Source organism: Hemiscyllium ocellatum, chromosome 3 (assembly GCF_020745735.1).
Source record: "Hemiscyllium ocellatum isolate sHemOce1 chromosome 3, sHemOce1.pat.X.cur, whole genome shotgun sequence".
Classification (NCBI taxonomy): domain Eukaryota; kingdom Metazoa; phylum Chordata; class Chondrichthyes; order Orectolobiformes; family Hemiscylliidae; genus Hemiscyllium; species Hemiscyllium ocellatum.
The window spans coordinates 20,969,168-20,995,545 of NC_083403.1; the positions used below are offsets into that span (position 1 = coordinate 20,969,168).

At 42.2% G+C, this 26,378-nt stretch overlaps 1 protein-coding gene across 3 annotated transcripts in view; it reads right to left on the bottom strand.

Annotated features, from left to right (window-relative positions):
• The window catches only part of anapc1 (anaphase promoting complex subunit 1), a 221,014-nt gene that overhangs the window by 180,466 nt on the left and 14,170 nt on the right, over positions 1 to 26,378 (bottom strand). For all 3 annotated transcript variants that reach the window (XM_060848972.1, XM_060848952.1, XM_060848962.1), the window contains exons 5-14: positions 23,960 to 24,060; positions 23,252 to 23,334; positions 20,225 to 20,298; positions 16,373 to 16,521; positions 13,893 to 14,119; positions 8,450 to 8,659; positions 7,088 to 7,183; positions 6,447 to 6,537; positions 3,371 to 3,440; positions 1,653 to 1,786 (exon numbers count right to left, since the gene is read on the bottom strand). In XM_060848972.1, the coding sequence (XP_060704955.1) occupies positions 1,653 to 1,786; positions 3,371 to 3,440; positions 6,447 to 6,537; positions 7,088 to 7,183; positions 8,450 to 8,659; positions 13,893 to 14,119; positions 16,373 to 16,521; positions 20,225 to 20,298; positions 23,252 to 23,334; positions 23,960 to 24,060 (1,235 nt within the window). The remainder of the gene's footprint in view (positions 1 to 1,652; positions 1,787 to 3,370; positions 3,441 to 6,446; positions 6,538 to 7,087; positions 7,184 to 8,449; positions 8,660 to 13,892; positions 14,120 to 16,372; positions 16,522 to 20,224; positions 20,299 to 23,251; positions 23,335 to 23,959; positions 24,061 to 26,378) is intronic.

The following is a 26,378-nucleotide window of genomic DNA, read 5'->3' on the forward strand; positions in this document are numbered from 1 at the left end:
ATTAAGAAACAAACAAACTCCAATGAATAATTATATACACACAAAACCCGGTCACTGACTTAATTGTCTTAAAATGTCTGGAAAAATAGCAATTGTACCTTACAGGGAAGTGTGTTTGCTACTCAGTGGTCTAAATAACATTCACCAGCCAGAAACAATACTGGACTGCGAGAAAATTCGCTATCTACAAGTTAAAATGGCAAATTGTTCTAAATACATTTCTTCCAATTATATTAACCATTTGAGAAATCCACGCTCCTCAAATCCTGATTTCTTGTGAATTCCTCCACCAGCATTTTCAGTTGCTTAGGCCCCAAGCTCTCGAATTCCATTCCTGTGTCTCTCCATCTCACCTTCTTCTTTGAAGTCACTTCCTCAACCTCTCCCTTCAACCAAGCTTTTATTCACCTGGTCAATTATTTCTCAATGTGGTCCATTGTCATACCTCGGCTCCTGTGAAGCACCTTTCACTGTATTAAAGGCGCCAAATAGTTAGAAGATGGTGAAATGCTATTGCATCAAAACCTATTTTATAACCATGTGTTCCACACCACCGCACTGAGTACCATTAATAATATGGGGTTGATATGACTATAAAATTATGTCAGTCATCTAATCTATGACATCCAAAGCAAACCTACAAGGGAAAACTTCTCTCTTAAAGAGTACCACCCTTTGTGCTACAGTTGACACTTCGACAATGGACCTGCTGACAGTACAATCCATACACATTACTCATTATCATCAGTATAAGTGTGTCAGAAAGGTTTCCAGAAGCAGCAGTATTATTTTAGGGACTCATATCATAGAGTGATAGAGAGATCGACAGCGCACAAAAAGACCCTTCGGCTATCACATCCATTCTCGTCAAAAATTACCACCAAATAACATTCATCAGCCAGAAACAATACTGGACTGCGAGAAAACTCGCTATCGCCAAGTTAAAATGGCAAATTGTTCCAAATACATTTCTTCCATGGTGTAGCATGGTGGCTCAGTGGTTAGCACTGCAGCCTTACAGCACCAGGGACCCGGGTTCGATTCCAGCCTCGGGTGACCGTCTATGTGAAGTTTGCATATTATCCCCGTGTCTGCGTGGGTTTCCTCCGGGTGCTCCGGTTTCCTCCCATAATCACAAAGATGTGCGGGTTAGGCGAATTGGCCATGCTAAATTGCCCATAGAGTTCGGTGCAGTAGTCAGACGGAAATGCGACTGGGTGGGTTACTCTTCAGAGGGTCAGTGTGGACTGGTTGGGCTGAAGGGCCTGTTTCCATACCGTAGGGAATGTAATGTAATCTCAAACTAAATTATTCTAGTCCTATTCACCAGCACCTAGCCTTGTATGCCTTGGCAGCCTTGATGAATACCTGTTGGCTGAACAGAGTGAAGAATGAATACCTACCTCTAAGGAGTTAAGGGTGTGTATGTACGTGTTGGGGTGGGGCGGGGCGTGTGCAGAATTAATGAGGACCACCGACAGAAGAGAACTTGACCGGATAGTACCAAATAGTAAAGCACTATTGCTATATACCACGTGCTAAACATGATCCAGAGTTTAACAATTGACATTGGTCACTTCCTGGAAGAGGAAACTTTTGAAGCAGAACACCATTAAGCAATGTTTGAGTGAACGAATTGATAATATTCTTACCTCATCCAATGCACCAGGGTGCCTGCTTGAAGGTCTCGCTGGGGTACTGATACTACCAAGTGGAGTGCTAGGTCGTGGGAGTGTGTTAGACGCAGAGAGTGAGGGAGTTGGAAGTCCAGCGATAAATACCTTCCCTACCTTCAAAAAGAAACAGAATTTATATCACACATATATACATTAATTTACAAAGGCATAAACGATGGTGGCAACACTGAAATAAGCTACAACATGAAATGGGACCTGTAGTCCAAAGGAAAAAGCAGCATTCCAGATACTGCGCTTTTTTTTTTAAAACTTAAACAGAACATGAGGGACAATAACTCTCTCTTCAATTCTCCACAGCAAAGTCACAATCAGACTTGGCAACTGATCAGTTCTGTGTTTGTCAGCAAGTATAAGTTGTTATTCCTTTCAAAATTTGGCATTTTTGCATCTGTCCTGATAAGCACTGGACAAAAAACTTTGACGCATCTCCTTATGCTTCTGCCTATATCCAAAACAGAACGGGGGTTTGAACTAAACTTTCTTCCGAAAAATATGGCTATCCAAATAAGGTAACCCAAATCAATCAAGCAAGCAAACCTCATTGGAACTGACTGCACTTTTACATTTGATTGCAAACTCCATTATCCCTGCAGCTTCTGCCCCAGATTGTGATCCAGTGACACCTAATGGTGTGTGTATGACTGAGTCAAGTTGGGGACACAGAGCTAGGATCTGCTGTATGCACCCCGCATCATTTGTAAACACTGAGTGTCACACATAATACCCTCTCAAGTGAGGTTCTGACTGGAGGGTGCATGCCAAATATAGAATAGTATGCTAGCAATGTCAAAGTTTTCAGGATGGGGTGAAATTTAATCGGATTTACTTCTCTTCTTTAAAAAAAAGGATAAACACGTGAATTGCATTACTAATTCAGCCACAATTGCGAAGGAGACCATTCGATCCATTATGTCATAGAGTCATACAGCAAGACAACAGGCCTTTCGATCCAATTTGTCCATGCCAGCCAAGTTTCCCCACACTGAACAGGCCCAATAGCCTGCATTCGGCCCATGCTGCTGTAAGTGTTGCCTTGTGAACCTTTCACTGTATTCATGTGACAATAAAGCTAATTCTATTTCATACCTCTTGAAACCTTTCCTATTTACCTGACCAAATGTCTTGTAAAAATGTTGCAACTGTACTCGTCTCTAACACTTTCTCTGGCAATTTGTTCCATAAAGGCACTATGTGCAAAAGTTGTCTCTCAGGTCCCTTGACTGCACCAGCTCTTTGAGCACTGACCGTGCCAACTCTTGACTTTTTCCCAAAAACCTGCATATTGTTTATATTTTAATAATCGTCCATGGAGTCATGGACATGGGCCCAAGCTCCATTCCATCATTCATCTTGCAACCAACATCTGTTTAAAAACAAAAGCAGATGATAAGGTCATTATATCCTTATTTTGGGGGAAAGAGAATTTGCACTTCTCTAGAATACAAATCTTCTCAAAAACCTTGAACAGTGACATCAGTTTAAAAGTCCTTCATCGACTGCAAACTGCAGGTCAGAATGAAATCGTAAAAGGCGCAACACAAATTTTTTTTGTCTTTTAATCACTTTCCCCACCATACGTGCAACTTCTACCTTCAAAGCAAATAGCTTGAAACTATACAGGGTGCATTAATCAGCGTAGCCTGGGAATCCTTCACTAATATTATCGTGGTAACCTACCCGAATAATGCCAGTGTAGAGCACAAGATTGCCATTACTTTCTAGCACCATCATTGTGTTGACACTCTGTACAAACAAAAAAAAAGGACAAGGGATCAAGTACTCTGAAGTTGCAGAACTGATGACCGCATTTCATACACTTTGGAGTCTAAATAGTTTGTAAAATAGGCATTATGATTATACGCATAATTCAAAATGGATACAGTTGCACAGAAATTAAAGAAGAAGAAAAGTGAAAGTCTCCACTAAATACAAACGTCAAAAGGAAGAATAGATTTGTCTTAGGGTCCACTGTTTGTCATCTGGGCAAAGAAAACCCTCATACATACTCCTCATCCGACTGGAGCAGATGTTTGGGAACTCGTCCTCCTGTCCCCACCTTGAAAGGGAACTGTATTTGAATGTTGCATCATCCCCAGATCAGACATTCACAACTTGATCACTGTGGACAACACTGGGGGCAGTTTGAGCTTCCCCCAGTTGTGAAGACGGGCAGGAAGCAAAGCAAAAGACCTCCATTCCACAATACACTTATGGAGGGACTGGATTTGCTGACCAAAAAGCTCTATTGCAGTGCTTGTAAAGTTAGATCACAGAACCCCACACACAGTGTGGAATCATGTTATTTGGCCCATCAGGTCCACATTGATCCTCCCAAGCACATCTCACCCAGACACACCCCCATACCCTATCCCTGCAATTCTTATGGCTAGTCCACCTAGCCTGCATATCCCTGGACACTATGGGTAATTTAGCATGGATGAGGAAAGAAAATATATTAGAAAAACCCATTGCAAAATACTTCTACCTTCAGTGGAAATAAGTTAATAAATCTGACAATTTTGCCAGTCCCATTTTCCTCCACACTTTTATCTGTTGGAGGGATGCACAATTAATTCTGACTCACATTTTTCTGAAAGTTTAACACATTTTGTAACCATAAAAAAGATGATTGTGAAATACAATCTGATATATAAGGTAATAGAGATGTACAGCACAGAAACAGACCCTTTGGTCCAATTGTTTCATGCCACCAAGATATCCTAAATTAATAGAGTCCCATTTGCCAGCATTTGGTCCATATCCCTCTAAACACTTCCTATTCACATACCTGTCCAGATGTTTTTAAAATGTTGTCATTATTCCAGCCTCCACCACTTCCTCTGGCAGCCCATTCCATACACACACCAGCCTCTGTGTGAAAAGGTTGCCCCTTAGGTCCCTTTCAAATCTTTCCCCGTTCATCTTAAATGTATGCCCTCTAGTTCTGGACTCCCCTACCTTGGGAAAATGACCTTGGCTATTCACCCTATCCACGCCCCTCATGATTTCATAAAGGTCACCCCTCAGCTTTTGATGCTCCGGAGAAAATAGATCATAGAATCCCTACAGTGTGGAAACAGGCCCTTTGGCCCAACAATTCCACACCAACCCTCCGAAGCGTAACCCACCCAGACCTATTCCACCTACCCTGGATTTACCCTTGATTAATGCATCTAACCTACATACCTCTGGACACTATGGGCAATTTAGCTTGGCCAATGCACCGAACCCCTGCACATCTTTGGACTGTGGGAGGAAACCAGAGCAGCCAGAGGAAACCCACGCAGACACGGGAAGAATGTGCAAACTCTACACAGACAATCGCCTGAGGTTGGAATCGAATCCAGGTCCCTAGCGCTGTCAGACAGCAGTGCTAACCACTGAGCCATCATGTCGCCCCAGTCTATTCAGCCTCTCCCTGTAGCTCAAACCCTCTGACCCCAGCAATATCCTTGCAAATCTCTCCTGCACCCTTTCAAGTTTAACAACATCTTTCGTATAGCAAGGAGACCTCATATGTTCATTAGGATGCGCACAGAAACAAGGTCAAACAACAACAATACAGCAAGGCAAACCCATTGTTACTTCACTTTAAAGTGAAACCCTCTGACCGTGCAAGCATAACTTTCCTGCTGCACACGGTCGATTCAGACATCATGAATAACATCTAAAACTGATCAGAAGTAGATATTTCTGAAAATCCCTAAACAGAAACAAATTGACTGCTGTTCCTTCCTCGGTCCAATATATCTTCAAATCACACCGTATTAACACCAGGACAATATTGCATGTGGAATCATTTAAAATCATAAAATTAAACTGTCCTACTATCGTCAAGTTCCTGAACTGTGAACAAAGCAGTGTTTAAAATGGTAGTGGAGAGGGGCAGATAGAGAGTCTGCTTGAACAGACCATCTTACCTAATTTGAGTACTATCTTTGCAACTGTGTCTACCGATAGAGGCAAGTGTACTAAGAGAGGACAGTAACACCTTCCAGATAAAAACAAATAGAATTGTTATGATGCCTGGAGCATGTCAAATCCACCTCTGACCATTCCGAAACTCTGCCAGCCAGCATTCCAGCTTCCGCCCTCCATTAACATGAGATCCAAAACTGCGCTGTGTGTATCCTAACTGGCATCACCCCGAATGTTCGTCACCTCTCTCCTCAAAGACCCACACCAGCTCCTGGCCTGCCGAAGGCTCAGTTTTTAAACTCTCCACTTCACTTTCAAATCCCTCACAGCTGCACCCATCTCTGCAACCTCATACAGCCCGACAATGCTCTGAAACACAATCATGCAATACTGAAGGGGCCCTTTGGCTCATCAAGTCTGTACCACCAAAGCTACACTAACCCAACTTTCTAGCACTCGATCCATAGCTTTAAACATTATGACATTTCAAGAGATCACTACCCTCCCCTCCTGTCCTGTCCTGGCCTGGCCTTGATTAAAATCCCTGATTGAAAGTCCCTTGACAGCTGGAATTCCCTCTGTCATTTAACCTCCCCATCTCTCGACCATTCCTTCCTCCATTAAGGCACTCCTGAAAAATCCACCTCTCTAATCAAGTTCCTAGTCACCAGGCCTAATATCTTATCTGACCCGGAGTCAAATTTGTGCTTGAAAGGTTTTTGTGAAGCTTTTGGTGCTTTTACAACCTTGAGGATGTGGAATAACTACAAGCTGGCATTTGAAACTTCTGTCTGAGGAGCACCAGAGCTTAAAAGTAAAAAGTAAACTCACCTCCACAGGGGCAGCGTCTCTTGCTTGTATGACAGTAACTGTTCCAAAAATCAGCTGAGTCAAGTCATTGCTCTCTTCAAATTTCACACATCTGTTTCAGATTTAAGCAGATGCATCAAATAAAGCTTTCCAAACAACGCACTCAGGTGCATTTGCGAGCTCGCATGCTGCTTTTACTAGGCAGCTATCATATCAAATAGACTGAAAATGATCAAAATGTCAATCACATTCTCAGCAGGTTTAAAACTCCCCAGTGAGAATTTGCAATGCGTGTTGCAGGATGTGAAAGAACAGCAAACGATCAGCCCAAACATTCGCAAATACCCAGCTCCTTCTATTTAAAAATAGACCTCCCAAAAACCAAAGTCAGCATACAAGGTGCAGATGCTTGGTGGGTGGAAAATTATTTCTTCATACGTCGCAATTGAACAAATGCGGAAGAGAATTTTTTGCGTTCAATATTTATCAGAACATAAATAGTGCAACAATTGGATGACACAAAGCAATGTTGGACGAGAGTAATGAACAGTTAAATCCCCCTATTTATTATTCAGCAGAAGTCATTTTTCAATAAAAGGTGAACATAGTATATTTTAATTTGTCACTTACAACATGTCCAGCTGCCCCGTGATGACACTCACCGTAACTGATGACGAGACTCCACCAAGTAACATAAAAATTTCTGACCACAGAGATCAATGGTAGTAAATACTTTTGAGGCTTGAGAGTTTTTTTCTCTGTAAAAACATTAGTTCATACTTCAGATTTAAGCAATACAGTTATGACTGAGAGTCATATAGCATAGAAACAGACCCTCCAGCCCAACTAGTCCATTCCAAAGATATTTCCCATTCATGAACTTTCCCAAATGTCTTTTGGATGTTGTGACTGCATTTGCATCCACATTTTCTCTGACAGATGATTCCACACACAAACCACACTCTGTAAAAAAAGTGGCCCCCTCATGAACTTTTTAAATCTTTTTCCTCTCACCTTAAACCTATACCATCCCCTATTAATTTGAACCTCTCCCATCCTAGGCAAAAGACCCTTGCTATTCACCTCAACCATGCCCTTTATGATTTTATAAAGGTCTAAAAGGTCACCCCTCAACCTCCTACACTCCAGTGAAAAAAGTCCCAGGCTTTCCAGTCTGTTTTTATAATTCAAACTCTCCATTCTTGACAAACTCTCCAATCCGGTAAATCTTTTCTGAACCCTCGCCAGTTTAATAATATCCTTCCTACAACAGGGTGACCAGAACTGCATACAATACTCCAGAAGAGGCCTCACCAATGTGCTGTATAACTTCAAAAAGATGTGCACTTCATCAGCTTTGTCATCCGACAGAGCGTACTCTTCCAATGTTCCGATGAGGAGTTCACTTACCAATTGCTAATTTTCATTTCTTTAGAATGAAGTGGGGTGTGATGGATCTCATAGAATCCTAGAAAGTTCTAACAGGAATGGACAAGGAAAAAAGGCAGGAGGATGAGCCTGATGACCCGGGAGTCTAGAACCAGGGGTCACTGGTTAGGGATTACAGGGTCGACCATTTACAATTGTTATTCTGAATAAATACCCTTGGGAAAAACCAAATAATGTTCTGAGGATAACACATAAGAGATAGTGGTGATTGATTAGTGCTTGGGCAGTGGTATTACTCTCCTCTACAGTTTGAATATTACAACATCGGAGAAGAAAATGCATAGGAATGAAAATAAAACCATACGCAATACAGCTTCAACTCTTTGGTAGATATTTTCTCTCTTATTCGGTTCACAGTGTAGAGACTAAAGAGAAAATCTCAGCTGACTCTTCAGAGGACTGTTGAGCAAAACAGTGTGCTGTCAGAGACACCTGGTTTTCCTGGCAGCCCAGTAAGTTTGTTCTAATGGGACATTGCTGTGCTCTCCTAACACAAAGTCACCAATCTACTGGACGGACAACATCTCTCCATGTTACTTTGGATGGAAAAGCCTCAAGAACAACCCCCGACTGACCTCATGTTGTGCGCGCTCTCTGTCCACAGGTGATCAAGGCACAGCTCCGGAATGACGGGCTCCGTCTCAGGCACCAGTAAGGAGTCACTCAGAGTGCTGTTCGGGGAGTGGGAATTCCGGCCCTGCTTTGGCGACGGGGTGTAAGCCGATAAGTTGAACCTCTGTACGCCAGGAAAAGATGATGCTCCCAGAGACGGGGAATGAGAACGGCTGGAAAAAAAAGTGAAACAAAATTCGTTCTACCTGGATGATAGGTGGGGGTGGGGGTGGGGGAGGGGGGAATACAGGGGTTTCAAAAAAAAGCTCAATCAGCGTGCTCCAACAGGTATAATAAATGATGCTCAAGCTGCTGATGCACAGCATCAACGCTGGTAATTAGGAGATGGAATAGTTGCTTCACTCACTGACAGCTTCCAAAGTGACTTTTCTACAACAGGAAAACAGTTTGTACAACTCACCTCGAGGAGGAGAGGCCAAATCGTCCTCTCTTCTCGTGCTCTTATTTTGAATGCTCTATTATGTAGCATTTTTAGACGAATTTGAAAGCTCTTGCGCTTATCCTCTCTGGCCTTGGATTTTTGACACCACCCTTGTCTCAATCTCTTGTCGAGAGCACACTTTCTGCCTGCAAGCGATCCAGAACCAGCTCCAGAATACAGCAAATGCTCAGTCCTGAGACTGGTGTAAAGGTAATCCACGGGCTCCCCTTTATCCACAGCACATGTTACTTCCCCAAAGAACTTCAATGGACTGGTTAAACACATTTCGGCTGGAGAATTTCAGTCACGAAGAGAGATTGGGCTAATTTGCCTTGGAGCAGAGGAGACTGAGAAGGCACATGATAGAGATTTATAAAATTATGAAGGGCATAGATAGGGACAAAAGGAAGAAACTGTTCCCCTTGGCGGAGAGATCAACGAGCAGGGGTATCTGGAACTCGTTGCCTGTGAAGTTAGTAGAGGCAGAAACCTTTGTAATACTTAAGTAGTATTTAGACATGTGTGATGCCAAGGCACAGAAAGCTATGGAGAGAAACTGAGGACAGCAGATGCTGGAGAGTCAGAGTCAAAATATATGGTGCTGGAAAAGCACACATGCATCCAATAACCTCTCTGCCTTGTGGCCAAAAAAATTCAACTTCCCATCCCACTCCACCAAGGACACGCAAGTCCTGGGCCTCCTCCATTGCCAAATCCAAGCCACACAATGCCTGGAGGAAGAACGCCTCATCTTCATTAGTCGACTTCATCAGTTTTCAAATCTCCCCTGCTCCCCATCCAACCTTCCAACTTGGCACCACCCTGTTGACCTTCCTACCTGCCCATCTTCGTTCCCATCTACCACTCCACCCTTCCCATGACTTATCACAATCACCCCCCACCTGTATCCACCTATCACATCCCCAGCTACCTTCCCCCCTAGCCCTAGCCCCAAACCCATTTATGTCTCCGCCTCCTTACCCCCTCCACATTCCTGATGAAGGGCTTAGGCCTGAAGCATCGACTCTCCTGCTCCTCAGATGCTGCCTGACCTGCTCTGCTTTCCCAGCGCCACAGTGTTCGATACAGGGCGTTGGGGAAAGTGCTGGAAAATAGGTTTAGAATTAGTCAGATGCTTGTTTTTGACCGGTGCAGACTCAATAGCCTGACGGGCTTGTTTTTTGAGCTGTATATATATCTGTCTATCTTTATGGATTGGCCTTTGTTCAAACCATATTGACTGACTGGTTATCTTGATCTTCTCTAAGTGATCTTTCATGACCTCTTTCTTACAACCTTTTGACATTTTCCCTCTGACATACTAAGATAATTGAACTGTAGCAGAGGAAGAGTCTGGCAGAGGGCGCTGTGTCTGACAGCAGGTAGGAAAGAGCAAATGTCCTGAATACAGAACAAGCTCAACTATCTGAACGAGACTGGCAGGGTGTATTATGTTCGGATAACTGATTGTTCAGATAACTGATCTGATCGCAAACACAGGAAGTATTTTCAAGTGTAAATGGAACCCTATGACACAAACTCTCAGCCAGAAGCAGCAGCTCGTGTGTTACACCAGTCAACTTGATCAAATCAAATCGAAAGGCACTCTAGGACAGAGCGGGCCATCTTTGCTGTAGTTTTACGTGGGCGCTCAAACATGTGCCTGGGTTTCTGCCAGTGTCTCTGCTCAGAGCTGCGCTGTTTCACTCATTCGGAACATTGAGTGAGATACCAGAGTCTAAAACAGATTGTCTAAAATAGTCAAAACCCTAAATTCGGGTTGTAAAGTACAATGACCATAAGACATAGGAGTGGAAGTAAGGCCATTCGGCCCATCGAGTCCACTCCGCCATTCAATCATGGCTGATGGGTATTTCAACTCCACTTACTTGCATTCTCCCCATAGCCCTTAATTCCTTGTGACATCAAGAATTTATCAATCTCTGCCTTGAAGACATTTAGCGTCCCGGCCTCCACTGCACTCTGCGGCAATGAATTCCACAGGCCCACCACTCTCTGGCTAAAGAAATGTCTCCGCATTTCTGTTCTGAATTGACTCCCTCTAATTCTAAGGCTGTGTCCACGGGTCCTAGTCTCCTCGCCTAATGGAAACAATTTCCTAGCGTCCACCCTTTCCAAGCCATGTATTATCTTGTAAGTTTCTATTAAATCTCCCCTTAATCTTCTAAACTCCAATGAATACAATCCCAGGATCCTCAGCCATTCCTCGTATGTTAGACCAACCATTCCAGGGATCATCCGTGTGAATCTCCGCTGGACACGTTCCAGTGCCAGTATGTCCTTCCTGAGGTGTGGGGACCAAAACTGGACACAGTACTCCAAGTGGGGCCTAAGCAGAGCTTTATAAAGTCTCAGTAGCACAACGGTGCTTTTATATTCCAACCCTCTTGAGATAAGTGACAACATTGCATTCGCTTTCTTAATCACGGACTCAACCTGCATGTTTACCTTCAGAGAATCCTTGACTAGCACTCCCAGATCCCTTTGTACTTTGGCTTTACGAATTTTCTCATTGTTTAGAAAGTAGTCTATGCTTTTATTCTTTTTTCCAAAGTCCAAGACCTCGCATTTGCTCACATTTAATTCCACAGCCATTTCCTGGACCACTCTCCCAAACTGTCTAGATTCTTCTGCAGCCTCCCCACTTCCTCAGTACTACCTGCCTGTCCACCTAACTTCGTATCATCGGCAAACTTCGCTAGAATGCCCCCAGTCCCTTCATCCAGATCATTCATATATAATGTGAACAGCTGCGGCCCCAACACTGAACCCTGCAGGACAATGGAAAAAAAGCTGCATATAAATCTGTAAATATACCCCCTGAAAGAACAACAGTCAGAAACATTGACAGAGAGAGAATAAGACAGAAAGAAGAAGACTGAGAGAAATGGGGCAGAGACAATGTGAGAGAGATAGAATGAGGCAGAAGGGCAGGAAAGAACAAAAAGAAAAGAAAGATGACAGAGGCAGAGCAGGAGAGAAGTTGTTGAGTTCACTGATGAGCAGTTTGTCTCGGAAAGAGAGTTTGTGAAGGTAGGTTTCCAATTTCAAACTTTGGGACCTTGCGATCTTGTTCAGATAATCCGAAATCCCTTGGATCTTGTTCGGATAACCGAGGTTGTTCTGTACACTGAGGAGCAGTGGGCTTGGAGAGAGGGGAGGGGAACACTAACAAGCATCAGCTCAGCTTCGAGTTAAATGAAGTGGATTAAATAAAGAAGGGAGACTATATTACAAGGACATCTACTGGCAGAATTTACAAATTCTCTTCCAATCTTGTGTGGCACGAAATTTAGGACAGGTCAGATATTCATCAAAAAAAACCCACTTGTAGCAAAATGAGAAACAGGCAGAACTGAGCTTAATTAGTTTTACATGTCTTACTTGGAACCTGACAGATGCAAGGTTCCAATGTATAGGGTTGCTTCAGGTAAAGCACTGAGATCTTGAACAGAAATTTAAATGCTATTTGTCTGTTTAGTGCTATTCGTAATTACAGGAATTACATGCTGTCTCGCAAGCATGTTAGGGGTTGGCTAACCAATAACATAAGAAATAAGAAATTGAATTATTTTCAAAAATACAAGGATAGGGTGGTATCAAAAATACAAATGTCTCAGGAAAGACGGAATCTCAAACAGTCTTTGTTGAAAAGTAAATAATAAGAGCAACAAATGAACGTTAAAAAAGAGAATGGAAAAGACAGAATAAAGAGATAGCAAAATGGAGAAGATGAAATGTTTTTCTAGAATCTCTACAATGTGAAAATAGGCCATTTGGCCCATTGAGTCCACAGTAACTCTCCGAAGAGCAGCCCCCCAACTCCCACCCTACCCCTGTAACCCTGCATTTACCATGGCTAATCCACCTCGCCTGCACATCTCTGGACACTATGGGCAATTTAGCATGACCAGTCCTGGTAACCTGCACCTTGCTGGACTGTGGGAAGAAACTCACACAGACACAGGGAGAATATGCAAACTCCACACAGACAGTCACCCAAGGGTGGAATCAAACCCAGGCAGCAGGGCTGTCCATGAGCCACCATGCCATCTTGGTTTTACATTCACCAGTTGATAATCAGAGCAAAGCCTGAGGATATCACTGGAGTTCTTTTTTCAGGGATTGGTTCAAGTCTGGTCGAAACACATAGATGCAGCAAGAGCAAAAAGGTGTTCCAGGAAGAAAGTGTAAACCAGAGATGAAACTCCAGGTAAACAATATCCTGTCAAAAGTTCCATGTTTACATGTCATGGAAAGTCAAAAAAATTCACACTTACACAGAGATAATAATGATGAAAAGACAGACATGTTTCTCAAGTTTTGCAGCTTGCACTCGAGGATAAATGCAAGAATGTCACATTTCAAAGAAGCACTAACACCTATTGCTATCGGAGACAAGGCTGGCTGACTGGTTGATAAATTCAATTTGACTGGCCATGGAGAGCCCTGGGAAATTATAGGCTCACCAAACTTCTGGGCAATTAAAAAAAAAAGGCTGAAGTATATTCCTTTTGCCATAACGACAGAATTGGCCAACAGCGTTGACTTGACACCCAACGAGCTCCCTTCTCTCCTGCAGTAAAGTTGCTGTGATTATTTTTGTACTTGTCCTGATGAGTGCAAAATGTAAATCATTGGCAACCTTTATCTCTTTTCGGCAAGATTGAGGATTTGCATGACCAAGACAGAACAGACTGTAAAAATAAATACACAGAGTTTGGTAATGATACTCAATACCAGCATGTTCCCTCTTCAGTAGCACAACTCAAGTCCCCCTGCTCCAAAGATGTGTAATAACATCTCTGAACAGTATGATTAGACAATTGTTTTGTTTTCATAATGTTAACAGCACCACAAGAGCCAAAATAAACTATTTTCTTTCTGGCAAAAGCATTGTGATTCCCACAACTTTCTCCCACTTCAGTGTTGCATTTGCTCACCTTAGAGCTGCCATGTTTGAAATGGAAGGAGAGTGAGATCGAGAGTGTGCACCAGGTGAGACCGTGGATCTGTTCTGACCTGGAAAGGAGGAGAAGTTTTGGAATGGAGACGCTATAGGTGACTCGCCCTTTGAGACACTTCTAAGGTGAGCAGTCAGAGAGCTGCTGGTGACAATCTGCTGAGGGGTTCCTGCCGTGCTGGGACACCTTAGAACTGTGTTTTGCTCCTATTGGGAGAAATACAAAAAAAAATCAAGCCTTGCATAAGAGATAAGGTAATGTGTGCATGTCAAAAAGTAGGTCAGCTTGATAAAACACTGCACATTCTCTCTCATATTTTTTCATCGGTGACCGCACTACTGTCCAGTCAGATGGGGCACAGCTTTGCATTAGTCATCCTTTGTGGATCATCTGAGTTTGCCTGCCACCTACAGAGCATTAACTGCTGAAAATGATATATATTCTGAAACAGCTAGTCCCCAGCATAGCTGACATAGAAATCAGAATGTGGTATAAGAGAAGGAATAAGGTATCACTCATTACAGGATGAAGGAACAGTGAAGGTGATAATTTTATTATCCTCTTTTTTTATTTGCAATTTTAATCATGGCATGTGGATGTCACTATCTGGGACAGCATTATTGCCCATGCCTAATTGCCTCTTGGTCTAAATGGCTTCATTTCAGAGGCAGGAAAGAGTTAACCACATGGCTGCAGTTCTGGAGTCATATGAAGACCAGTTCAGACAAGGATGGGAGATTTCCTTCTCGAAAGGAATTAGTGAACTAGGTAGTTTTTGTTTTAAACTGCTGAAAATGTGTTGCTGGAAAAGCGCAGCAGGTCAGGCAGCATCCAAAGAGCAGGAGAATCGACGTTTCAGACATAAGCCCTTCTTGAGGATGCTGCCTGACCTGCTGCGCTTTTCTAGCAACACATTTTCAGCTCTGATCTCCAGCATCTGCAGTCCTCACTTTCTCCTCGAAGATTTTTTTTTAAACAACAATCGACAGAGATTATATGGTTGATTAGACTAGCTTCCAATTCCAGATTTTTTTCAAATTGAATTTTATCATCTGCCATGTTGGGACTCAAACTCACATATGCGGAGCGTTAACCTGGTCCAGTATCACTGGCACTCGTCCAGTGACATCACCATTCACTGTCGCTGAGTCAAATCCTGGAACTCCCTCCCTAATGGCATTGTGGGTCAACCTCCAGTACATGGACTGCAACGATTCAAGAAGGCAGCTCACCAGCACCTTCTCAAGGGTAACAAGGGACAAGCAACAAATGCTGACCAGCCAGAGACGCCCACGTGCCATGAGAGAACTTAAAAAATTACACGAGTGCTTCAACGACTTCAACCTGCTTTTATTCATTTATGAGATGTAAGTGTCACACAAAAGGCAAATAATGAACGTCATTTCTAAACAATTGGGTAGGTTTTGGAGCCATCTCAGAGGGCATTTAACCGTCAAGCAGGCTGTTGAGAGTCTGGAATCATATGTAGGCCAGGTCAAACAAGGACAGTAGATTACACTCCCTATAAGGCATGGTTGAACAAGATGGGGATTTGACCACAATCAAGAAGTTTCATTGTCGCTGATGCTGGGAACAGCTTTATATTCCAAATGTATTTAAACTTTCCAGTTGCCATAGTGAATCTGAACTCACACCTCCAGATTATTAAAGCAGGCCTCTGAAGTACTGGTCTAGCAACCAAACCACTGTCCTTCTGCACTCTGACTCTGCGCCAAAATTAAATCCCTAACTTTCCAGCTAAACATAGAAAAGGCTGAAACAGAATTATTGGAGAAAATCAGCAGCTCTGGCAGCAACTGTGAAGAGAAAGCAGTGTGAGGGTTTCAACTCCAGTGATCCTTCTTCAGAATGGAGTTTCTCCAGTAGTTTCTGTGTTTGCTCTGGATTTCTAACATCCACAGTTCTTTTTTTTTAAGAAAAAAGATGTCACCTTCTGAACCCATTCCAAACCTTAGCCCCAGCCACAATACTGGCATCGTGACTGAGTCCATCTCAAGATTGCTGATCCTCTTGGAATCCAACTTGATGCTGTTATTTAATCAACCTGACCATGTTATTAACACACTCTAGGGCAGGTGAGGCTTGACCCCAGACTTCCTGGCCCAGAGATAGGGCACTACCACTGTGCTACACAAGACCTGACTTGACAACAGCCTGGGATTCTGATTCTGCTCCATCACTAGCAGAAAGGATGCTTTACTTTCACCTCGGTGATATTCTCTCGCTCAGGCTCTATTTCAAGTCTATTTTGATGTATTTTCTTGTCATGTGAAAGCATATTGTGACTAGATTTATTTAAGTTTACAATCCAGACTTTAAACTTACTTCCTGGGATCCTTAGAATAATAGCAGCACAATCCAGACAGGTGTCTTTCTGAAACTGGAAGTTCAGAAAAAGGTAGAGAAGAATTTTTTAAAAAACTCGATGCAATAGGTACCTCAGTTTTAATTTTGCGTAATGCCCAAACTGCGTGCAGACACTGTGCTGTGTCATAAGTCACGATGATTGATGGCGCTGAGCTGGAGAAAATGATTTTCAGGGTATAGTCAGCAACGTACTGTACTCTTGTGATATTGGTCACACCTCCTGAATGGGAGAAATCAATGAATTAATTCTGATACAAGTGATAATAAAATGTTCTTTCATGTCAGCACCTTAATAAATTCACCAAAGATGCTTAGACAGCACCTTTCAACCCCATAATCACTTACATCTAAAAGCAGAGATACATAGGAACGCCACCACCTGCAATTTCCCCTCTAAGCCACTCACTGCCCTGAATTGGTCTTATCTCGCTATTCCTTCACTGTCGCCAGGTCAAAATATTGGAACTCCCTCCCGAACAGCATTGTGGGTCAACCCACAGCACATGGCCAACAGCGGTTCAAGAAGGCAGCTCACCACCACCTTCTCAAGGGCAACTAGGGCCAGACAATAAAAGTCAGCAATGCTCACATTCCACAACAGAATGGAAACATGTAATATTAACAATAAGACACAGTTTGTCCAAACTCTTCATCTTCTGAGGAGAGTAAGATGTGCCTTTTATCAGCAGTACTCAAGTCTGAACTCCAAACAATTAACAGCTTTTTTTCATATGAGGGCAGACAACTAAAACTAGGTTCATTATAGAGTTCCATGTACAACCACAGTCATTAATAATCTAAACATTTTTTTTTACAGGTAATAGCTTTACCCCATCATATTGAAAAAGAGAAATGCAAAACTAGTTAAAATATCAATTATCTCACATTATTGCACAATTACTTGCACTTTGATTGCTCAATGTATATTTTAAATTTCGTCCTTCTCTAGTGGGTGGCATGGTGGCACAGTGGTTAGCACTGCTGCCTCACAGCGCCAGAGACCCGGGTTCAATTCCCGATTCAGGCGACTGACTGTGTGGAGTTTCCTCCGGGTGCTCCGGTTTCCTTCTACAGTCCAAAGATGTGCGGGTCAGGTGAATTGGCCATGCTAAATTGCCCGTAGTGTTTAGATAAGGGGTAAATGTAGGGGTATGGGTGGGTCGCGTTTCGGCGGGTCGGTGTGGACTTGTTGGGCCGAAGTAAGTAATCTAATCTAATCTAAATATGTATCTTTGTTAACTCAGCATAACAACCCTTCTTCTCCGGTTGCTCTGAACTCTATCAAATAGGTTTATTTCTACAGTTTATTTGTCTTTATATTGAACTCATGGGAAAATTTATAAATCGTGCCCTCAACCTGCAATGGTGAGATGATGGAATTTGAGCTTTGCTTTTAAAAACCAATCAACACGTTCAGTTTAAATTTTTAATGGAAGCAAGGGAATGGTAAAAGTCTGGAAGGAAACACAAAATGGAGTCACTGGTAGATAGGGTGGTAAAGACGGTATTTGGGATGCTTGCCTTTATTGATTATTGAGTATAGGAGTTGGGACATCATGTTGTGACCGTAGAGGATATTGTTTTGATCACAACTGCAATACTGCATTCAATTCTGGTCTCCTCTCTGCAGGAAAGATGTTGTGAAACTTGAAAAGTTGCAGAAAAGATTCACAAGGATGTTGCCAGGGTTGGAGGATTTGAGCTATAGGGAGACACAGAGTAGGCTGGGGCTGTTTTCTCTTGAGTGTCAGAGGGATGACCTTATGGAGGTTTACAAAATTATGATGGGCATGGATAGGGTGAATTGCCAAGATCATTTTCCCAGGATAGGGGAGTCCAAAACTAGAGGGCACAGGTTTAAGGTGAGGTGGGAAAGATTTAAAAGGGACCTAAGGGTGTTTGCATGGAATGAACTGCCAGAGGAAGTGATGGAGGCTGGTACAATTAAATATTTAAAAGGCATCTGGATGGGTACATGAATAGGAAGGGTTGAGGGGGATATGGGCCAGATGCTGGCAAACGGTACTAGATTTATTTAAGATTTCTGGTCCACATCGACAAATTGCACAAAAGGTCTATCTCCATGTTTTACATCTCTATGACCCTTAAGACAAGCATTCCATTGGAGTGCAACGTCCGGCTGGTCTCTCCTCACTACGCTATCCTTCTATCCTCAATGGAGATTGAGTGTGGGCTGACAACGTTTTAAATACTTGTATATATGCTCACAGTCTGACTGCAAGTTGCACTTCAATGGCAATCGCAACTGAGAAATTATCCATCTTGCGGATAAAAAGGGATATTTGATATCAATCAAATTGATGAACATCATAGAGTGACCACAACCATTAGAAATGGTTCCGGTATACAGAGGAGAGCTTAGTTCTACATTGCGTTTGGTACACAACATGACACAATAAACCTCTGGGGAGATATAATAAATGTGGTTAAATTTGAATTTGGCTCTTCAGTTCTCAACATTTCACTCCACGGACGCTGCCCAAACCTGCTGAGTGTTTCCTCTGTTTGTGTTTCTGATTTTCAGCATCTGCAGTTCTTGGGGTTTATTTGCTTGAGTGTAATTTGATAGGATAAATACAAAGAACCCCGTTTCCACCAGTACATTGTGGGTGGCACGGTGGCTCAGTGGTTAGCACTGCTGCCTCACAGCACCAGGACCCCTGATTCAATTCCACCCTCAAGTGACTGTCTGTGTGGAGTTTGCACATTCTCCCAGTGTCTGTGTGGGTTTCCTCCAGGTGCTCCGGTTTCCTCCCACAGTCCAAAAATGTGCAAGTTAGGTGGATTCGCCATGCTAAATTGCCCATAGCATCCAGGGATGTGCAGGCTATATAGGATAGCCATGGGAAATGCAGGGCTATAGGGACAGGATAGGGTTGTGTTTGGGTGGGATGCTCCTCAGAGGATAAGCATGGACTTGATGGGCCGAATGGCCTGCTTCCACATTGTAGAGATTCTGAGATTGGTCAGTAACTGAATTCCAGGTAATTGGCACAAGAAAGGAGGGGAAGGTGGGAGATATTTTGCATTACAGGTAAAGTTGTTATAATTTCGAATGTAGTATTTTTAAAAAAATATTTCCTGGGATGTGGCTGGGTCAGTATTTGTTGGATCTAGGTGCCTTTGAACTGAATGGCTTGCTTGCTCCAGACAGCAGTTAAAATTCAAACACCTTACTGTGGATCTGGTGTCACATGTAGGCCAAGTAAGGACGGCGAATTTCCTTCCATAAAGGACATTAGTGGACATGATTGGTTTTGTACGTTTGATTTATAAATTGAATTCTATTTCCACCAGCTGCCATAGTGGGATTGGATGAAGGGCTTTTGCCCGAAACGTCGATTTTTCTGCTTCTTGGATGCTGCCTGATCTGCTGTGCTTTTCCAGAACCACTCTGATCTAAAATTGTGGGATTTGAACCCACTGAGTATTAATTATCGCGAGCCTCTCAATTACTGCTCCAGTACCTTTATCACGATGCCGATTAAAACCTCAAAGCTTGGTGGGAGCCGAGGTAATGGAATACTTATTTGAAGGCCAGTACAGCCACAATGGCCTCCATTTTCCCATAGCTGTCACCGCATTTGTACATACATTATCGTCATTCTTGAGCAACTCCTGAGCTCATCACAGCTCATTATCCCCCCCAGCGGGGAATTTATTTCACATTTGCTGGTCCCTCTACAAAAGCAGCTCTCCAGCTTTCCTAAACTGAGAGCAGAATTCCCAACATCAGGAACTTTGGAGGTGAATTCAACTGCTCTATCTGCATCACTTTAATAGGCACTGCTTCCTTGTTTGATCCTCACCATTTAACCAAGACAATCACTCAAAACATCTCCCCCATTTGGTAAGGCAATAAGAAAATAAGTTAATACTTTCGTACTCAATGTCTTTCTCACCTGTTGGCTTACATACAAGAGGTGCAATTTCATCCAGTGGGTGCAGCATGCTGAACATTGTAGGCAATGGCTCCCTGCAACCAGTAACACAGCAATGATTAACAGAATTGCTGCACCACCACTTAACATGGCATTCCCTCATATGCTAGAGGTTTAACAGCAAGTGGAGACAAAGACGCATGATTTGACACGTCTTGAATCTTCAAACCCTGCCATAACTTCTGAATAGAGACATTAATGCCGCAAAACATTGAGCTTAAACACAGCAATGGCAGAGTCAGTACTGGGTGTTACATTCAGCTGCTCAAAGAAAGCAAGCTGCTGGCTTTCTCATTTTAGCTAGTAGAGAAGGGGCCCCAATACTAACAGGGATCACTCCTGGCGTTTGCTGGAAAATGCTTGTAAATATGATCAGGTAAACACTGAACATGTTACTTAGTAAGGACACACACACACACATACAAATGCACAGAGTACATAACAGAAGAAAAGGCTGTATCCAACTTAATTGGTTTTAGATGTAGGTTTGCTCACTGAGCTGAAAGGTTCATTTCCAGACGTTTCGTTACCTTACTAGGTAACATCTTCAGTGGACCTCAGGCGAAGCAATGCTGAAAATTCCTGCTTTTTATTTATATGTTTGGGTTGGTGATGTCATTTCTTGTGGTGAAGTCACTTCCTGTTCCTTTTCTCAGGTGGTGGTAGATGGTGTCTAACTCGATTTGTTTGTTGATGGAGTTCCAGTTGGAATGCCATGCTTCTCGGAATTCTCATGTCTTGGTTTGGCTTGTCCTAGGATGGATGTATTGTCCCAGTCGAAGTGGTGTCCTTCCTCATCCATATGTGAGTCCGCCAATTTCTCAGCAATAAGCCCAAACAAGCAGACAAAATGCATCCAGAAACCCCAGCCACTCTCCCCTACATCAAAGACATCTCAGAAATGACTGCCAGACTACTCAGACCTCTTGGTATCATAGTAGCCCTCAAACCCACCAACAGACTAAAACAGCAGCTAATGAACTTGAAAGACCCTCTACAGACAATGAGCAAAACTAACGTCATTTACAAAATACCTTGCAAGGACTGTAACAAACATTACATTGGACAAACTAGCAACCAGGATACATGAACACCAACTAGCCACAAAAAGACATGACCCTCTCTCATTAGTATCCTTACATACAGATAAGGAAGTACATCACTTCGACTGGGACAATACATCCATCCTAGGACAAGCCAAACAAAGACACGCACAAAAATTCCTAGAAGCATGGCATTCCAACTGGAACTCTATCAATAAACACATCAAGTTAGACCACATTTACCAATCACTGAGAAAAGGAACAGGAAGTGACTTCACCACAGGAAATAACATCACCAACCCAAACATATAAATAGAAAGCAGGAATTTTCAGCATTGCTTCACTGAGGTCCACTGAAGATGTTACCTAGTAATGTAAACAAACGTCTGGAAATGAACCTCAGCTCAGTGAGCAAACCTACATCCAAAACCTCAACCTGAGCTACAAATCTTCTCAAAACTCATTAATTGGTTTTAATTGGCCCACTCATAAGAATCATTAATTCATTTTGACAATTATTTTTTGCACAGAAATTATTTTTAAAATATTTTTATTAAATATTTTTAATTATTTATAGTATATATTTATAATATAAAATATTTTTAGAATTTTAGAATATTCAACAAACAGTGGTGTAAAATGGTTCACCAACCCATGTTAAACTAGATGCCATAATGTAAACCATTAAGAAACTAAAATAAGTGGTTGCAGGTGAGTGAAATCAGGTAACTGGTAAACTGGGCAAAGTACTGGCAGGTGGAGTTTATTCCCAATATGTGCTAGGTGATGCATTTTGGGAGGTCTAATAAGAGCAAGATATACATAATGAATGGTAGGTCCTTAGGGAGTACTGAGGAACAGAGAACCTCAGTGTACATGCCATAGATGACATGACTGAAGGTGTAAGCACGGGCAGACTCGGTGGTGAAGAAGGCATATGGGATGCTTAGCTTTATTAGCCAGGTTGTAGAATATAGAACCAAGGGTTTCTTGTTACAATTTTATAAATTGGTTAAGTCACAGATGGAATACTGTGCACTGTTTTGACCACCACACTATCACAAGGACGTGAGTGCGCTGGAGAGGGTTCAGAGAAGAATCGCCAGGATGTTGCCAGGGATGACATGTCTCAGTTATAGAGAGAGACTTGGCTTGTTTTTCCTGCAGCAGTGGAGGCTGAGGAGGAATCTAACTGAGGGATACAAGAGTATGAGAGGCACAGACAAAGTAGATTGTGAGAATCTTTTCCCGATGGCGGATGTGTCCAAGACCAGCGGGCACACATTTAAGGTGAGGAGTAAGTGGCTTACGGGATACCCAAGAAAAAAAAATGTTTCATCCAGAAGGTGGTAGAAACATGTACCTGAGAGGGTGATGGAGGCAGGTATTCTCCAACATTTAAGGAGCATCTGGATGAGCCAGGACATAATAGGCCATGGACCAAGGTTAGGTAAATGGGATTAATGTAGTTTGCTGATCAGCATAGACACAGTGGGCCGAAGGGTCTGTTTCTATGCTGCATGACTCTAGGACTCATTGAAATAAATTAAATTCATATCTTAAATCAGACCTGAATTGAGAGCTTGGTTCCTTTCCATTGATCAGGTTTGTCAGGTTGATGAATAAACTGCCACACAACACCCAGAAGCAAGTCTTCCAGACTAAAACACAGCTATCTTGACCATACACCCCTCTTTCAATCACTACAGCACTGCATTGATGTTATTGTAGAGATCCAAATGAAGATGACACCTACCCAACTAATTAAAAGCAACAATAAAGTGACAATATTGGCACCCTGCAAAAGGGAGATCAATCAGGATAAAAGGTTCTGATGACAAGGACCAATCATAAGAAAGCAAAAAAGGGATAAACTATGGTCAATGTACAACAGCAACTTGAACAAAATTAATCTCAAGCAAGAGTGTAATTTTTATCCACCTACCTCAGAGGACTTAAAGGTGCTTCTTGCACAGGATTACTGCGCTCAAAAATTAACCCATACTTGGTTGCCCAAACATCTGCAACCTGGGGAGAGACCGGGCAACATTATTTAAATGAGTAATTTATAACACAAAGTGGTGCATTTTAAACCATGGTCTGAAATACTTTTAACCCAGTTTGGTATTACACCATGTACTAACATTTACAAAATTAGACAGGAAGTTTCTTTTCTTGATGAGATTGGTCAGGCATATCAAACATTTTCTTTCAACTTAGTTTATGAATGAGAATAAGAGATGTCAGTAGAATCGCATCATTCAATGCCCCAAAATACTTACAATAAAACAAAACTACTTTCAAGTACAATCACTGTTAATTGTATATTACTTGGTGTTGAATTATATTTGTGTGGCGAGCATTAAATGGGGACTCACCTTCACTCACTTATATCAGAGCTTGCTTAAACTGTGGTTGTTGCCTTGTAGCTGTATGACCTATAATGTTTGTCTCTGTCAATAAAAGCTTGCACATGTTTGAAGACTCAAGTTCCAGTTCTATCTGACTACCTGAGGTGTAATTGTTCAGGTAAATGTTACAACTATTTTACTCGCAACAGCAAGGGGACGAATGGCTAGTTAATCAATATTTAGCAAATCAACTTGAGGCCAAAACTTTGGCCAGGAAATATTTACACAACAGAAACTATCACCTGAAAAGGTAATGGGGCAATGTAGTCCTTCCCATCCACGGTGTGCACATTCACACAGGATTTCTGTACAATACACACGCACTTCTCCGTCTTCTCTTGAGCTGAAAGAGCAAACGTTTTATCACAAGTCTTGAGCCAAGAAGCTAACCAGGTCATAGCAATGGCAATCATAAAGACAAGTCACAAGTGTAACTTTACTAGAACAATGTTAATTATAAAGTTGTTTTGGTCAAACAATAGCTCCAGCAATTCAAGGCTCAATACAACTTCCATAAGGGTGATTAAAGATCGAAAATAAATGGTGGCCTTGCCATCAATGCCCACATCCCATAAATAAATAAATGTTCAACTAGACATCAGACAGAGGCCAGCAATAATTCTCAGATACTCTGCACAATCCATGTTCCCATTTGTCAACACACTTACCCTGCAGTACAGTGTATTTATCCAAGGCCAAGAAATTTAGGTGTGGGTTGTCAAAAGTAAAGATTTGGGGTATTTAGGAAAGATAAAAACTGCAGCCAAAATCAAGTGGATTTGCCGAGCAGATAACCATGTTAGGCCACCATGTGAAATCTTGGATTACAGGTCATGTGGAAGCAAACAGGAAGAACTCCAAACCAGAGGGACAAGTCTACCCGCCTGAAACCAACACTGTTACAGATATTATGAATGTCTCAACAAAAAGATTTAAAAGGAGAAAGCTCACAAGCTATATTTCTGTTCAAATGTACTCTCAAAATATTGATACATGAGAAAAAGGGCTTTGCTGACCCATATCATGTTGAGCCTCCATATGTGCAGGGCCATTCTGATACAAGGAGCATCTCCATTCATAAGAACAGCAGAAAAGCATGTGCTTAAGAAAAAAAATGTATCTACATGTGGTCCAGTTCAACAAAGACTAAAAAAGGTTCAGCGCTTCCTTAATGTTGATATTCTTTGTAATGCTCATGGTGGCAACACTGACATTAACAGAGTTCCAGACAATGCCCCAGCTAATAGACGGAATGATATTCAAGCAGTTGCGGTGCGTGAATGTGCGTTAACAAAGAGGACATATTTCTGGTTTTAATATTGATTAGTTTACTGCATATTGGAAAAGTATAAGACGAGGGGAGATGAGGAGGAGAGAGGAGATTGGCTTTGGTCGTCTTAACTTCCTCCCTGTCAGTTGCAACAAATAATTATAAGTGCTAGCATACAGCATGCATTGGTCAGTGCACTGGGGGTTGTGACGTTATGCCGTGGCTGTACAGTACATTGGGTAAGCCACTTTTGGAATACTGTGTGCAATTCTGGTCTCCCTGCTTTGGAAGAATGCTGCGAAAATTGAAAGGGTTCAGAAAAGATTTACAAGGATACTGCCAAGGTTGGGGGGTTTGAGTTATAAGGAGTGGCTGAATAAAGGGGCTATTTTCCCCCGAGCTTTGGAGGCTCATGGGTGACCTTATAGAGGTTTATAAAATCATGAGGGGCATGGATAGGGTAAATAGACAAGGTCTTTTCCCTGGAGTTGGGGAGTCCAGAACTAGAGGGCATGGGTTGAAGGTGAAAGGGGAAAGATTTGAAAGGGACCTAAGGGGCAACGTTTTCACACAGAGGGTGGAGCATGTATGAAACAAGCTGCCAGAGAAAGTGGTGGAGGCTGGTACAATCACAACATTTAAAAGGTATCTGGACAGCTATATGAATAGGAAGGGTTGAGAGGGATAGGGGCCAAATGCTGACAAATGGGACTAGATTTATTTAGGCTATCTGGTCGGCATGGACGAGTTGGACCAAAGTATCTGTTTCTGTGCTGTACATCTCTATGACTTGATAACAAGCTGAGCCCAGATCAACTGCTTAGGTCTGACAGCAACTTGCACTTACATCGTACCTTTAACATAGCAAATGCCCTCGGCTGCTCCATCAAGTATAATTTGACACATTACAACAGTGAGTAAAGGTTTGGATCAAGGATATTTTGCTAACAGTACATATTTACAATCACATTCTTCACAGGAGAGGAAGAGGCAACTTGATTGAAAAATATAAGATCCTGAGAGGTTACGGATACACAGAAATGCAAGTTTGAAGTTACAGTCAGATCAGCCAAGATCTTATTGAGTAGCGGAACAGGCCCAAGGGACTGAACAGACAACTGCTCCTTCTTCCATCCTGTATGTCTAATCAGGCCGAATAGACACACATTGCAACAATGTTTGAACAAAGTTGTTGAATGAATTTGAAGATGGAAAGCAGGCAAGTTAGTTAAAGTATTATTTTCATAAGAGCTGACTGCTAGAAAAATGTTCATTCTCTAATTTTCTCCCAGCAAGCAATGTGTTAGAAAGCAGAGGAGTGGAGCAAATTTGCAAAGAAAATACATGTTTTTCTTTTCTATTAAACAGAATTGCAGAATCAAAATAGAGAC